General features: G+C 37.9%; 2 protein-coding genes across 3 annotated transcripts; both read left to right on the top strand.

Annotated features, from left to right (window-relative positions):
• Positions 1-1,112: 1,112 nt before the first annotated feature.
• On the top strand, positions 1,113-3,802 carry Cpr97Eb (Cuticular protein 97Eb). Of its 2 annotated transcripts, none has more exons than XM_066282000.1 (4): positions 1,113-1,252; positions 2,700-2,839; positions 2,892-3,048; positions 3,106-3,802. In XM_066282000.1, exons 1-4 carry the CDS (start codon positions 1,241-1,243, stop codon positions 3,562-3,564), a joined length of 768 nt encoding a protein of 255 aa, XP_066138097.1. In that variant the 5' UTR covers positions 1,113-1,240; the 3' UTR covers positions 3,565-3,802. The 2 variants fall into 2 exon arrangements, with proteins under 2 accessions (XP_066138097.1, XP_066138096.1); XM_066281999.1 differs by having other exon boundaries at positions 1,128-1,252; positions 2,685-2,839.
• Positions 3,803-6,660: 2,858 nt separating this feature from the next.
• Cpr97Ea (cuticular protein 97Ea) lies at positions 6,661-10,081 on the top strand. Its single transcript, XM_066281998.1, has 7 exons — positions 6,661-6,777; positions 8,201-8,355; positions 8,415-8,593; positions 8,646-8,775; positions 8,832-8,980; positions 9,029-9,209; positions 9,261-10,081. Exons 1-7 carry the CDS (start codon positions 6,766-6,768, stop codon positions 9,430-9,432), a joined length of 978 nt encoding a protein of 325 aa, XP_066138095.1. The 5' UTR covers positions 6,661-6,765; the 3' UTR covers positions 9,433-10,081.
• Positions 10,082-15,974: the final 5,893 nt, after the last annotated feature.

Below are 15,974 nucleotides of genomic sequence, written 5' to 3'. Positions count from 1 at the left end.
AGTTCGTTTTATGTAATTCAAAATTAGCAAGGCTAATCTTAATCGAGAAATTCAAACCTCTACTGAAGGCTCCAAAACGACCTTAATATCTCGTTTAACTTACTGAAGGCCAATTGATCGATATTGGAAAAAATCACAAAATTACAAGATCGCACATAAAAAAAAAAACACGTACATAAGACTTGACCCAAAAGGAGTAATTTTCCTCATAATTTGCATCTGAGTGTGATTTTCCTCGGTGGTACCGTACCCAGAGTCTTCCGAGGCCGCAACCCCACCCAGTGCTTCCACCTGCAGATGTGATCTACATTCCGAAGAATGACTAGTATGTACCGATTCATGCGTTACAAGAAGTGATTCTGCTTTGGCCTTCAACATCAATTTTGATGGGATGGTTTACGGAACATTCGAGGATCTAAACTGCCAGGAAAGGGCCTTTGTTTACACTAATTAATCATTTTAAGGCGAGGAAAATTTATTATCAGTAAGTTATCGAATGATTGGTGAAAATGCATTTTAAAACTTATTGGATAAATTTTCTCGATTCAGTCTCTCAGCTCCAATCCTTTTGATCCGAATAATTGATATGAGTCGCAAACACGACCTCTCGCACACGTATTATGTAGATTACCCAATGATCGGAAATCTGTATCATTACTCACAAAGAAAGTCTAGATATCTACAGTCAACACGTTAAGCTGATAATTGAACTTTTTAATGTTACATTATTTCTTAGGGTGTGGACGATTTGCAACCTCTGCATATAAATGTGCTTGTTTGGAAGCTTATCATGTCAATCGTCTGAATCAGATTTCGCCATTAATAGGTTCGTGTGATTCACCCCAATGAAGTTTCACCATTTGTAAAATCACGGTTGTCTTGAGATTTATCTCTGGCATGTATCAAAGACAAGATTTTTTATAAAATTATGCTTAGCTATGCCTACATGCTTTCCGGAGATTAATCGCTTTGTAAACGGGAACTTAAGCCTAAAAAGGGCTTCTACGAGAAAAACTATTTTTTCGGATTATTTCATAACTCTCGTTTACTTCATAAATAACTGAATAATTCTTATGGAAAATGGTCATTGAAAATCCCGAAAACTGAACTAAAGTCGATAGCCTTGCAACACTACAACGTGGGGAGCCGAAGTATATAAACTCAAGAACGAGTGAGGTGTGGCTGTTTACCACTTTGTGCTTTGTTTTAGGTTCTTGCAGTGCGGTTCGTCGGGTTAACTATGAAGATTTACGTGAGTATGAAAGCGTGTCTTTAAAAAGTAAGGTGCTTTGGGGGGATGAACGCATACGGGTGCCTATGGACAACCCTTGGTTGAAAATAAAACGAAAATTGTAATTAGAGAAAACCTAAAAGTTAAATTCTTGGTGACAGAATATTAACGCCCGTTGTGGCAACACATGTGAGATTTAATGACATTACGTTTTAAGGGGTACCTAAATTCCCGTCTCAAATCTCCTTAAAGGGTGCTTTTCACGTGCCGAGGAACTTTTAACGGAAAGCTTTAGCAGGAAGCGGAAGCATTTTAGATTAAATGCAATTTTATTTATCTTTTTAGTCCTCTGTAAAGTCGATTTCAAAATTGACTACTATTGATTTCTTATTATAAATAAATTGATACTGTCTGCCATTTATAACGAGTAGATCACGTATACATGATCTCAGCCTTGGATCCATATTCTATATTAGAGATTTGACAGAAGTATCGCTCGAAATTCATCATTTTAGATCTACAATTTTACATTTAAGATGAATGAAAACTATACGTTTTCAGTATCGAAAAAATTAGAGGTGCGATATTCTAAACCTCTCCTTGGCATGTTTCCTTCCATATTAAGCGTTTCTAAACCCCAGAATCTGTCATATCCTTATAATTCGCAAATAAGTATTATAAAAAAGGGCTAGAGACCCTATATAAATTAATGGAAATTTCAAGTTTCTTCGATTGAAAATGCCCGAACACTAAAACGTTGAATATTTAATTTTTTTTTCTTATCATAACTCACGTTTTTGGCCCCTTCAGTATTTCAGCTCATCGAAGACGTTCACAAAATCCTAATTACTTTCTAGGAGAGTAAAACGATATTTTTGGTGGGTGCAACAGATTTTTAAAATCGCTTAAGAGTTTGTTTGATTCATTATTTCAGGTTTTCAATGGGACATTTCGGATTTTCGAAGCCACCACCAATATAATTTTTTTAAATACGGACCTGTATTTTTTATTACACTTTTTTTAAAGCCCTTCATATGGTTAATAAAATTTTGCATCATACGATTTATTAAACAGATGATTACTTAAAAAAAATAGTTATCTTCCTCATCGTCCTGAAAATCTACACAACAACCTGATCAACCCAAAATAAAAGCATCCCATAAACGATCACAACCATTTCCTTGTTGGTACCATTATTGAAGCCTGACATTAATCACTGACGTAGGTACCACAAAGACTTTTTCTTCACCATTGAAAAGGTTCGCTATAAAATTTTGCCTCGTCAACAACCAAGGCCGATTCTTAGACTTCTTGCGGCACTTACACACTCATGTAAATTATCGTTATATTAACTTGTTACCGTTTTAGTTCATTTGCATACAAGTCCGGTTTTTTTTTTCGTATTTTGGATGAAATAGGGCCCTCATCGATATCGACTATTTTTAGTATACAGGGTGTATTATTGCAGCTGCTGCTCTCGGCAGTTCTCGCAGTAGTTGCAGCACAGGCTAGAAGTTATGGGGGAGGATATGACCGTGACTATACCACACCAATTCCGATATTGAAGCAGATTGATAGGCACAATGACGATGGTTCCTATAGCTACGGGTGAGGTATTTTGCAACGTCTATTTGCCTAATTAATATCATCCGAATCACAGATACGAGAATGCCGATGGTACGTACAAGATAGAAACCAAATATCCTACAGGAGAAGTCTTTGGCAAGTATGGCTACATTGACGATGTGGGTAAACTTAGAGAAGTGGAATACGGAGCTAGCCAGCGAGGTTTTGAGCCCGCTGGTACTGACGTTACTGTAAGTTCTTCATTTTACGAGAATCTAGCATGGAGCGATCTCAAATTTTATTTCCAGGTTGCCCCACCAACCTTGACTCAAAACGCCGACGCCCAGCGGCCCTTAGCCCCCAACGAAGAAGATGATGGTCAATACCGCGAAGATCCAGCAGCCTACTACAAAAACGACCCCAATTTCATCCCTAAATCACCCACCTACAATTCATACGCCCGTCCATCATTTGAGATGAACTACACCCCAACAACTTATAACCAACCTGCAAGACCTGTTTACGCTTCAACCCCTCGGCCAGCATACACCCCTACTTACCCTCAATACAGCCCCCCCACGCAATACAACGATTATTACAATAACAGGATCAATAATCCTGCCCCAGTTCCTAAATATAACTACGCTCCTCAGACTTACTGGAATCCCTCTCCTCCAGCATATCCTGGATACAACGCTTTCCAGGGGCATCCAGCCCAGAACGTGGACATTTGGAGCGGTAGTTATACCGTAAACTATAGAAGATAGATTTGTGTAATGATGAGACTTTTCTGATGTAAATAATTAGTCGTAAGGTGCAGTTAATGTATGAACTGACGTTGCTGTATGTGCCAATTGAGTAGTACTACAGAGTGAGGGATATTGTTTGTATTGAAGAGTTATTTATTATTAAGATTATATTCTAGTTAATAATTTTCTTAGGTAAGTACTTGTATTGCAATGTGTAACATTTAGTCGTACCCAAGATCAAAGGAATAAAAAAATATTGAAAAAATGTTGGTTCGTTTACTATGAATAATAACAATCACACTATCAACAGGAGACGCCTCTAATATTGAACTCCACCCTGTAGATTGCACCAGTGGGTACCAGGAAATATTTGCTAATCACCATCACCATTAAATGCCAAAGAAATGCAAAAAAAATAGACCAGTTAGTAGGAGTTTTGTCGTACCGGTTAAATACTTACCTTCAAGGTTTCCCAGACCAACTCCACCCTGCTACAATTGTTACGTCACGACATTCTTGCTCAGTACCGTGTGAAATTTTACGAGGGTTCTGACAATAGTATCTAATTAACAAAATGAGGGAAGGGTAATTAATATCCCTTGCAGATATATATTCTCTTCAGTGAAGGGATCAATCATATTTATGTTCGCAAATTTACCAATAACAGGGGTTGAAGTTGGCCGCACAGAGGGTTTTTTTGAAGCGCCCAACGGTGAAAGAATAAAACATGCAGACTTTTTGGCAAGCCCTTGAGGATTTTTAAAATTAATTCATGAATTTATGCTATAGATTATAATGGCGACCTTAAGTTTCAGGTTAAACGAGGGTGAATATGGTTTGGAAAGGCCGGACAGAATAATTTAAAATGGAAAACACTGAGAAGTATTTTGTTATATATGGTGGCTAACCATTCTTGATTCCATGGTGATTGTAGATTTGCTAACTACATAGAAACCAAAATGAATTATTTATATCACAGATGAAGCTTGAGTTGAGCATAGTTTAAAGCTTACTTGTATACAGGCCGGCCTAAGCAAGTGTGGCGTCTTGCGCGAAGATCATAGTCATCGCCCCCTACTCCGAAGAAAAACCACCCACGAGAAGGGTCGCCGCCATTCTTGGACTTCCGCCCAGACAGTCGCCTAAGCTCGTTTCTTCACAAGACCGGTACAGCTTATACAATGGGGCCTATAAATCAACACGGAACTATTATTTAACTTGTGAGGGGAATCAATGAGCAAAGGCAATATTGGAAAATAGTGGAAATCATAGTAAACTAGTTGAAAGATCTAACAGGTAGAGAGCTTTAGGAGAGTTGTGGCGTCCAATGTAAGATACTTTGCATTTGCTCCATCTTAAAATCGCATCTAAAATAAAGGTGCCCCAAATTACCTTCAGGATCTCGATTGAGGTATTCAGCTGCCTCGGTGGAGTCCGTAGTCGTCGGTCGATATGAGCAAAAAATAGCACCTCAAAAGGCCTTTAAGTACCCGAAGGTTATTCTTTCTTGTCAGCGTGTTTACGTTATTATTAATCGCTTTTTTTCTGAACAATCAGGAGTTTCCTTAAGATGCATAAAATTTCGTATTCCAAATTACGAATTGGTTCTTTTTGAAGGTCTCTCAGAGATTGACATTCACAAAAAAGTGATGAATCGTTATGAATTCCACCAGTGCCCATCGAGTTCAAGGCAAAATATGAGAATTTAATTATAACAATGCAACATACATTTTATGACACATAAACCTATAGTAATGCCCATGTAAATGCTGCTATGAGGATAGTAAAATCGGTGAAAGTTCCTTAAACCTTCATCGCATGAAACGGAAATTCAGTCAATAAACCAATACGGGAGTATGATTTATAGTAAGTAAATATAGTCTTATGGGTACTGAAATAAAGAAAAGATCGGAGATCTGACAACTGATCAAAGTGCATTACTACATCATTGCAAAGCGGAAACTAGAGAAAAAAATTCTAAGTATAATTTAAGTTTCCGACATTTCAACATACGAAGTGCCTTCCTGTTTATATATCTAAAGAATAGGAATAGATAAATAATCATTTGAATGCAATCCAAAAGAGATGCCTCATGTAAGACAATTTCCGACAAGAGATAAAAAAAAACAGTATTTTCCAATAAAACATAAATTTCCAGCAATGATGCTCATTCCCAATTTCTGGAAATGGCTGCCGAAATTGCCTGTAGAAATAATGATTTTAGAGCAGCTAACAGTATCTATATCAGACCGGATCCGATACATTTGATTTTCGGCCTTCGCTGTACGAAAAATCACATTCCTAGTAAACTTGGGTGTTAAACATCTGTTCTCGAAAAAATCTTATTTTTTGTCTCATTACACTATCGAAATACATTAATCCCCCCCTGTACTTCTGGTATTTGTCTTGTTATTGTTTGAACATAGAGGACGGGATAAGGACATTCGAATTATCAAGGACAAATAGAGCTTTAGCCAAGTGAACTTTCTATGATGAATTACGCATTACTTATAAATTATCAAAATCGTCTCATGCGGGACAACCTCAAGTTACAACCTACTTTTAACGCATTTTTTCGGATTGAACCATGCACGGTAGAAAAAACGTGTATTCCCTAAAAGCTATAAAACAACAATAATAGTTTCAACCAGTAACTGAAATTGTGCTTCGACAGTTTTCAAAATCTTCTCTAACTTGTCGGACGAAAACCTGCTACTTTAATTGGCGTGCAGTAAATCTCTTTACCGCACACGTCAGTGCTGCGTTGTGCAGTAACACCAGTTTACCAGCCGTTCTTAGGACTTTCATTTTTTTAAATAAATGCCGATTTCCAGGAATACCTTCATTTGTTTATATTTTGTATTTCGAATTAATGGACTTTCACACGTTTAAAGGACCTCTGGAAGCTAGAAATAACAAGTGCCCACAATGTTTTATGGGATGTGTGTAGCTTCGTTAGTGATGCTGGTAATGAGCGTACCCAGCTTATATTCATCCTCATGTTATTACCCAATCTGGTAGTAAGAAGGTCGACTGATTCGCCACCTTTACAAGAAGCAAATATACGCGCTTCCGACAAAAAAATGACACTAAAAAAGTCAGGACCCAAGACAACGAACCTCCGGGACCTTGCCCCTTCTTCCGCAAACTGGAGCACGTATAAAAAGGAAAAGTTCGACCCCCCGCACCACTCTAGTGCGGTGCCACAGACCACGAACCATGTTGAGATACGTGAGTACTATTCACTTTCTTTCATTGTCATTTGCAAACACCCTCAATCCCATTCACTGTGATGGTACAAATTATCAGTCACAAAATTGCGATGTGGCGCAAATCATCTTTAAAGAAAAATAACCACACCACCTTCATCATGTCAATTTTTGAATATTTTCCTTTTTTTAAATTTATTTATGTATTTTCACATTGGTGCAAATTTGTCTAAAGTACAAAAAAAATATTTAGATTTTTTCACTTACTTCATAACTTTGTAAAGTTTGACGGAGGGTTGAAATGATATTTGAAAAATTTTACATTAAAAATTGTTTTTTTTTTTTTTTAATTTGGCTTTGGCATAATGTTCTTCTTTCGGTACCATATGCAACGTTACAAATGCACCACTTTACTCAACAATTTCATTTTCATTTCAAATGTATTAGCATACATTTAAATTCATATTACACATACAGGCATATACCGTACGTGAGTGAGATGGCGGTCACTTTATCGCTCTCGATTAGCATTATTCTTTAATTTTAATACCCGACAATACTAAAAGTAAAAGAAGTGTACAAAAACCGGTCGTATTTCTTGTTTGCTGAAGGTTTCAGCCCCACCCTGAGAATGCAAAGGTGGATAAATAGTTTATGGTTGACGGTCATTATTGGTTAACAACGATTTTATGATTTTGTAATATCATTGTGTATGCGGAATTTAGCAAAAGGTGCCAATGCGTTCAACCTCTCTGCACCTCAATAAAGGTTCTCTAGCAATCAAACTGAAAATGCAGGTACTATTCAAACCCATGAAACGGTTATTTTGATCTGCTTTTGTTAGCGAAGTCTCTTTCGTCAATACAGTTAATTTCAATAACTGACGATCTAACTGAGGACAAACCGAAGAACCAATTCTTCTGGCTTTACCGAAACGAGACAGGAATTGGCGTGACCTACGAAATGGAAAAAAAATTTTATGAGAACATCGTGAATGATTTGCAAAAATTTTCAGCAATTTCACCTAAAACTGGCAAAATTAACTGTGACTGCAATCAATTTTAGAACAAAAATTAATAATAAGTGAAGAAAAAAAGATGATAAAACAGTACGAAACAGATAATTGAAAAGAAACATTGTCAACCAACGAACCTCTTCAATTATAAAAGAACCTATGCAAAATCCACACCCACATTCCACTGTTCATTAAAAAGGCAATTTTCAAGTTGATACCACTAAAAAAACCAAAGCAACACGTTTATTACCGGTTCAAGATCAGCCACTTTTGCTTTCTTTAAGGAAGTGACCAATGGGCCCCCTAAACATTCATAAAGGTCTGCTACTACACCCAATAAATTTCATTGAAACAACCGATAAAATCGGAGCTTATTTATGCATGTATGAGTGTGACCCTCGAGCAACTCACTTTTGTCTTATATGACCAGGTGGCACTTTTCATGCTGGTGGCATTAGCCCAAACGCAAGATTTCGATTATGGCTCAGAACCAAGGCCTGCACCTTCCAGGGTCCAACCAGGCTATTCTGGACCTAATTCAGCACCCAAACCCACCCCGGTACCAATCATCAAACAAATCGACAGGTGGATATTTCAATCATCATAGAGAGAATTTATAAATATCACATGTATTTCATATTCAGGCACAACGAAGATGGTTCGTATACTTACGGATATGAATCTGCAGATGGCTCCTTTAAAATCGAAACCAAATTGCCTACTGGAGAAGTCAAGGGCAAATATGGCTATGTGGATGACCTAGGGAAAGTTAGGGTAATTGAGTATGGTGCTACAAAGCATGGCTTTGCTCCAGCTGGAGAAGGTACTTGGTGTATTTAACAAGCAAACTATATGCTAAAGTTCCAGTCATATAGGAATCACAGTGCCCCCTCCGACCTTAGTAGATGAAACCACTGATAAATCTGGAGCTTTACTGCCAGAATACACTGGCGAGTATGATCAACCAGACGACCAGCAGGCTTCACTTAGAGCTCAACCTGTCAGGTACTTCAAAGCAATTTACACCGGAACTGTTTTCTATCTCTTATTCTAATTTTCAGGCCCCGGCCATCAAGCTCCTATGAATTCTCAGCTGCTTCAGCACCCAGACCAGCCCCACGCCCAGCTCCCCGACCTGAACCATTAGAATACTCACCACCACAGACCTTTGAGCCTGTTCCTAGACCAGCCCCCAGGCCTCAAACTCCAGGTAATGTCTCGTTTCATAACATCATGATATCTAACTCAATTCTTGCAGCCTCAACATTCAGCTTCGACTTTCCTTCCTCTCCACTGCCCAGCAGACCATCTCCATCAATTTCGGCTTCACTTCCATCTAGACCGTCATTCGCTAATGCCTCTCCTCAGGGATTCAATGATGTGCCTTCAAGGCCTGCTCCTAGGTTAACCTTCACTGACCCAGCACCTGCTCCTGCAAGGTATGATTTAATATAAAATTGAACATCTGAAACTTAAAAAAAAACCCTTAGGCCTCTTCCAAGTCCAGTTTTTGCCCCAGCTCGACCAGCTCCACAATACAGGCCTGCACCTCAGCCTGGAAGGTCCAGTGGAGGTTCCATTCTGGATCAACTTAGCAAAGACTATGCTCTGCCTCAGGGCAACTCTGCCCCTCTGCACGATATTAGCTTTGGGTACTTCTGAAGACTTAAAAATATTTAGGGTTTTCCAATTTTCTTATTATACAGTATGATTTTGCCATAATGTATAGAGAGAATTTATTGCTGGTGGGTTGAATGGTAGATAATATTTTCTTGGTATTGTTTTGGATTGTAGTATGTCTCTATTTGAATAACGTTGTTGTCTTCTTCACATCTTTAACTGGCACTGCTTTTGTTCCTATATTTATTCTATGTTGTGCTAATTTTGCATGAACCACCTTATAATCCTTGCATGTATGTTTCCAAACCTTCTGAACTCTGCCTTTATTCTCACAATTTAACATTCTTCTTTTCATTGTTTTTAATACTTCTCTGTACTTTCTCTTGCTACCCTCTTCTTTAATTCCATCTTCTGCATGCATACATTTATGAATAATGATTTTCTCAATTTCCCTAACAATTTTCACTTCTGTCTTACCCTCTGATACGCCTGGACATTTAGACTGCATACTTTTGTATATTATCTACATATTTTTAGAAAAGTAAACTTTTGTACATTCGTCTATTTTGTATTTATTATGATACCATCAATAATGCTCATGCATACTTCTAAATTCTACTGATGAACTTTTCAGTTAAAAATATTGTGATACTTATGAGTGGTTTGTTAATAAACTTTATAAGTGATGAAATATGATTGATTATTTTTTGTGTTACATCCCAAAAAGTAATTAGGGTAAACTTGTAGAAATTGTTTGACAAAATTATGCAAATAATGATAAAGGCATTGCTGTCAAGTTTGTGTTTTTCCCCTGCATATCTGTAAGTTTTCCCAGAAACTTCCTGCTTCATCTCCCTTAATTCGTTTCATTCTGCCAGCAATGTAGACAATAACTGACAATTAGATGAACGTAAAATAATGCATACAGGGTCATTTTCTGGAAAATGATACTTTTTGTGTTTCTCTGTAGTTAACTAAAAATAGTTGAAATCACCATTTTGTCAAGATGATTCAACATGAAATAAAACATGAAAAGGAACGAAAGAGCATTATTCTATGAAAGAAGAAAGAAGTACGGGAAGGAGGGTGGTAAAAGGAAAACGGGAGAGAGAGGAGGAGTATTTTACAAATTATTTTCATCTTATTTGAATTTTTACCATGATCCAGAACCACCGCTTAAATATACGAGATTTAGCTTTAGACCATTTCCGCAGCTTTTTCAGATTTCTTGAAAAGCCTTTCCGGCTTGATTTGGTTTTTTTATCTAGACCAGTAGGTTGGGCTCAAGACAAGCTATGCCAGATTTGGCGGTTGCCTCCTTTATTTTTTTCTATCGATCTTTTTAATTATCCGGTGATAAACCACGTTAAAGACGTGAAAAGTCGATATATTTGAAGAACAGCTTTTCCTCCCCAAAAGTGGTGAAATATGGATTTCGAGTTGGTAATGAAAATGCAAAATCTTCAAATGCCTATTCGCGTTACCATTTATGGCGTCTTCAGGTAAATTAATGAAGTCATTCTGGAATTAATTATATATTTCGCGAATTCTCTAGCATGGCCAGTAAAAGGTTTCATCGCAATATTCTCTATATTTGGTTAAGTGAAAAATTTGTCCAAATATTAAGTTGTCTGATAGAAATGCTTTAAAACCTTTTAATGGCAGGATCCCCAGAAATGTTGTGTAAAGTACCAAAGGTAACTGAGTAGCCATAACTTTTATGTAATTGAACTGGTGAGGTGTTGCACAGCCAGCCATATTCTCACTTGACACGGACAATGCCCCCTAATACCCAACATTTGAAAATTTATTTTTTTTGTAATTATCACTTATACTGCAATTTCTTTATTCACATATTCCTTCAACCTTTCAAAAGACAAATTTAAATCAATTTGCCCAATGGTAAATAAGGAAACCCATAAATTCGATTGTTGCCTGTAAACTAAGGAATGTAAATAGATTATGAAATTTGTCAGTCAGGCCAAAAAAACCGCTGTTAACAAAGGAATTTCCATAATTGGGGTGGTCACACTTCGGCTAGGAACTTAGTAAAAAGAACTTACACAGACCAACGAACCAGACTGTTGCACCACGATATTGGGATAAATTATTTACATTTATCGTTGTCTATCCGACTATCACCTACCATTTTTTCTTAACAACAATAATAGTAATTGACCTTCTTGCATAACGGACACCATGTGACCTTCTCACAATATTGTTGCGTTGGAGGTATTGGTACTGGTGCTTTAGGAACGCCCCTCTAAAATATTGTTCACTTATAAAATCCGGTATGTTTTGAAATTATTAATCTGTACGATTTGTGTTTTATGACTATGAATTTGTTATTTTTCGGTTAATAATTGGAGGTGGAAAAAATCGAAAAAGCTATTAAAATGCCTCTGTGGACAAGGCCGATTCATGCATGAAGTAATTAACAGATATTGTTTGAAGTAACCGAATAATTAACACCTTCGATTTTCATGGATCAGAATATTTATGGGCCTTTCGAGGCTTTGGGTCCAATAATGACTGTTTTGAATAAATTTTAAATCCTTCGTTTTAATGGAGAGTTGTCAGTTTTTTAAGAGGTTTTTAGCAGATATTTCAAGGCGTGAGTCCCGAAGTGTGGTGCGTTCTTTGATAAATATCACACGCCTACGGTCAGTTGATGCAAAAACAGACAGTGTCCTGCTATATAACAATTTCAAAATAATTCATGATTCGCGGTTCTAGAGACATTTTTCGCTTATATCACAATGAAAAAGAACCAGATTTTTGGTGTCAATGGATATGCAACAAACCTGAAAATAAACGTAAAATCACGTTTGTTGACAAATTAAACTGACGTCGAGGAAATAGCAGAGTGCAATCTCGCAACTAGCATACAACGTTATCCAATTATGTATATCGAGTCCATAAAACGCAGCGTAGTCGTATAGCAGACCTCGCTTTCTTCATGGCCTTTTTCGAGAAATTACTTTTACTTTATGGACGACATAGTGGACAGTTTTAAAGACAGGATGTAGGAAAATGTTTGACCGTGCGTGCATTGCGACTGTCGCAACAATAGAATTTAAACGAGAACGGTTCAGGGTTCAGTGGTTCCCTTATCATACTATCTTGAATTGCGAAGTACGAATGCGTCTTGGATTTAAATTTAAGGCCTCGCAAGCGAAGTTTTTTCAAAACATTTTTGTTGATGATCACGTAGGCAGTTCTATCTCGAACGACAAATTCGATTCAAGCTTCCATTCGCAGGCTGCGAAGGAAAGTTGATTTACGGTATAAAGAATGGATTGATGTCAGCTACCTATCACAAAATCCATTAATGACTTTTGTATTGATACCCATGAGAAATAGCAAAGAACCTAGAAGTATATGTCAACTGCGCTAGAGCTTCTTTCAGGACTGCCACCAATCGATCTCCCAGCCCATGAGCGCTCCGACATTTATAGAAACGAGAATAAACTGCAGCTGGAAGCCAGAGGGAGATTAGCGGAGTACCAGGACTGGATGAATGTTCTCATTTCGAGTTTGAGGGCACAGATGAAGCGCAAAACCGGAGAGGTGGATTGCTACCTAAGCCGGGCTCCCACGGGGCACGGAGTTTTCCGCTCGTGCCCGAGGAGAATCGGTAAGTCGAATACTGACGAGTGTTGATGCTGTCGGAGAGTCCAGCCGCCTGCCACGGCGCGGAATTGTCCATGGGGGTCAGTGCAGAAGGGGCTGGAGGGTTCGACTCTCGATTGCTTTTAGGCTCTGGATTATTGTGCCTCTTGAGTAGGAGGCGTCCCCTGTCCCTTACCCATCACGGAAACGGTATTGCACAAGCGGCCCCACTTCGTTTTGCCTTCCAACGTGCAGCTGATGAGGGATGTTAGAGTTAAGTCGTCCAATGAGATGAATTCCTGCAGTAAACGCATGTGACTCGGAGTGTATCGATTGAAACTCTTGGCCATCTGATATTAGAGATATATACAAAAACTTGATTTTGACCTTTAACATTCACTCAGGCCTCAATAACAGTAACCCTAATTGCGATATCACGTCATAGTTAAATTCGGGTGACCAGATATCCCTGCCCCACCCCTCAAAGGTCAAAGTTAATTCCTAAATAACTTTGTCCCAGTTACTAGTTCCGCCTGCAATTAAACAGCAACTCGATTGTGCCAGTAAAATAATAATTTTTCAGTTACCAGGAATCGTGAATAAGCCGGTACTTCCTTTACCCAATCACCATAGCCTGTGGGTGGCAATTAAACACAGTAAAAAATTGACATGCTTTAGCTTTATTAAATCGCCATCAGGCTCTCGAACGCACAATTAAGCCTATTAAAACCAACTTTCAAAGGTCGTATATGAGAAATAGTGTTTTGAGGCCCGACATGACCGGGGAAAATTTGATCTGTGATCTGAAATGCTCGTGGAGAATTTAGGAATCTAATTGGTTTTGTGACACAAAAAACCATTATTCGAACGACTTCACAGACACATTGTTCCAGTTTCGATCGGACAATTTGGAATGGTAGAAAGTGAAGTGAATCAATAAACAAAATGCAAATCCAGGGGCGTATCCGCCTATTAATAAAACATGACTTAACAGTGACATAACAATTGAAAAATTTCTCTACGATGATTTAATTGAATTTCTTTTTAACACCGACGTTACGTTGTGTTTTGTTGTCGGATCTAGATCAAGACATAAATTATTCACATTGTGTGTGGCCCACGACAAATGTGCTTTTAAGTTTCTATATGGCCAATTACAGCGTTTAGTTGTGTTCTCTTTATTTGGTAAAATTATTATTTGCGTAACCATTTCTAGGTTACGATATACCCGATTCAAAACGTTTTGCAAACAATCAGACGCAGACAGCGTTAGAAGAGAAAAATTCCCTTTCTTTATAGGAACGCAATTAGCGTTAATTTCCCTATTCATCATTCATTAGAAATTCTCAGGTCCTTGATAAGTCCATTTAAGAAATTCGCACAACACAGTTATCTCTCTGTATCAATTAAAAGAATAGAAAGTATAACATTTTGAATGTCTTAATTTCACGTGGCTAATAAATAATAATGAACGGTTGAGGCGATTGTTGGCGCAACCCGTAGACAATCGGGACTGCTTGGTTACCCATACTCCATGTTGATAAATGTATAATAGAAAAAGACCTTTTGTGTTTACTGAGTGTAACGTTCAAATTAATTGATTTAATCACGGGTGCGAACCACGAATGTACGGAAAAAAAAATTAATCACATTGAGTTTTTTTCCCCTTAAGATGACGAATTGGTGTCTCTCCAGAAGGGCATTCGAGGCTCGCAATGGCGACGAACTGCTCACTGTATCGCCATCGATCTTATATAAGTCTCATTGCTAACAGATCAAAACCACTGAGAACTGGGACTACTACATTATCGTTTAGATTCGACCGTTTAATTCCATTTAATGAGCGTATCGATGTTATACTTTTACCAGTTAATTTATCGTTTATTTAACGATCCACCTCGAGGAGGATCGGTGGTGAAATATCTGTAAATAATGGTCGATACGATCTTTAACCTCTTCTATGTCGTGGGCAGAAGCTGCCTTCCTAGACGGCATCATCACAGAGATTAAAATGTAAATGTCATTAAAGCCGGTGTGTATGTTGCTGAGTAATGATTTAATCGACAAATAAATCATTTATTGGTTTTGTTCGCTACAGGTATGGAAGTGAATGAAAACTAGCGGATTCTCCGGGTAATTTGCCTAATTTTCCCATTAATTATAATATTTTCCGGTAACATTAAGCTATTATTGAGAAATTCTAATTTATGTGAAACCCTTTTCAGGAACTTTCTGATCAGTACATTGGGTGCATGCAGGTAACAATCAAACATGGCAAACGTCCAGATTTTTGAAACTCAAAAGTAGGAGTTTCATGAAAAACCGTTTTTCGAGACGCAGTGAATTAAAACTAATTTTCTTTAAGACATTTACCTTCTGTAGTTTCTCCTTGTCAATGAATATTGGCTTTCCTGGCCATTTTTCTGGATATTCTCAGAGTTCCCGGGAGGAGACTCATGTACCGTCCCAACATATTTAGCAAGGATATCAGAAGTTTCATTGCTTTCCAAGCCTTTCTTTCCAGGGATCCATACTATTCCTGCTAGTCGTTTGCTCTCCAGCAAGTCTGCATGAAAATTCGAGTGCGTCATGCGCCTTGAACGTGGCTTGGCCAGCCGAATAAATCTTATTCGTCTATTTTGCCTTGTAATAAATCTGGCGTATTTTTCATTACCACGCAACTTCGCTTGAAATGTTGATACGTCTCTCCTCAGACTCGCATGGAGCCTGTAGCTCTCCAGCATTCTAATCCCCAATTGTTTTCCATTTTTTTTTCATCATGGTTCAAGGGAAGACCTGAAAAAGCGAAGGGAGAGAAGATATATAAGCAAAATAAGAAAATAGTTAATATACACAGATATTAAATACAGGGCGATTCAAGATTTGAGGCGAAAAATTGGAGAACATGTACAGGGTGGTATTCTGGTTAAAACATGCCAGTTAAATCTTTGACTGGCAGGTCTTTATTTCCG

This window comes from Euwallacea fornicatus, chromosome 5, assembly GCF_040115645.1.
Source record: "Euwallacea fornicatus isolate EFF26 chromosome 5, ASM4011564v1, whole genome shotgun sequence".
NCBI lineage: Eukaryota > Metazoa > Arthropoda > Insecta > Coleoptera > Curculionidae > Euwallacea > Euwallacea fornicatus.
The sequence above is the reverse complement of the archived record's forward strand: the minus strand, read 5'-3'. Positions and strand labels throughout refer to the sequence as shown.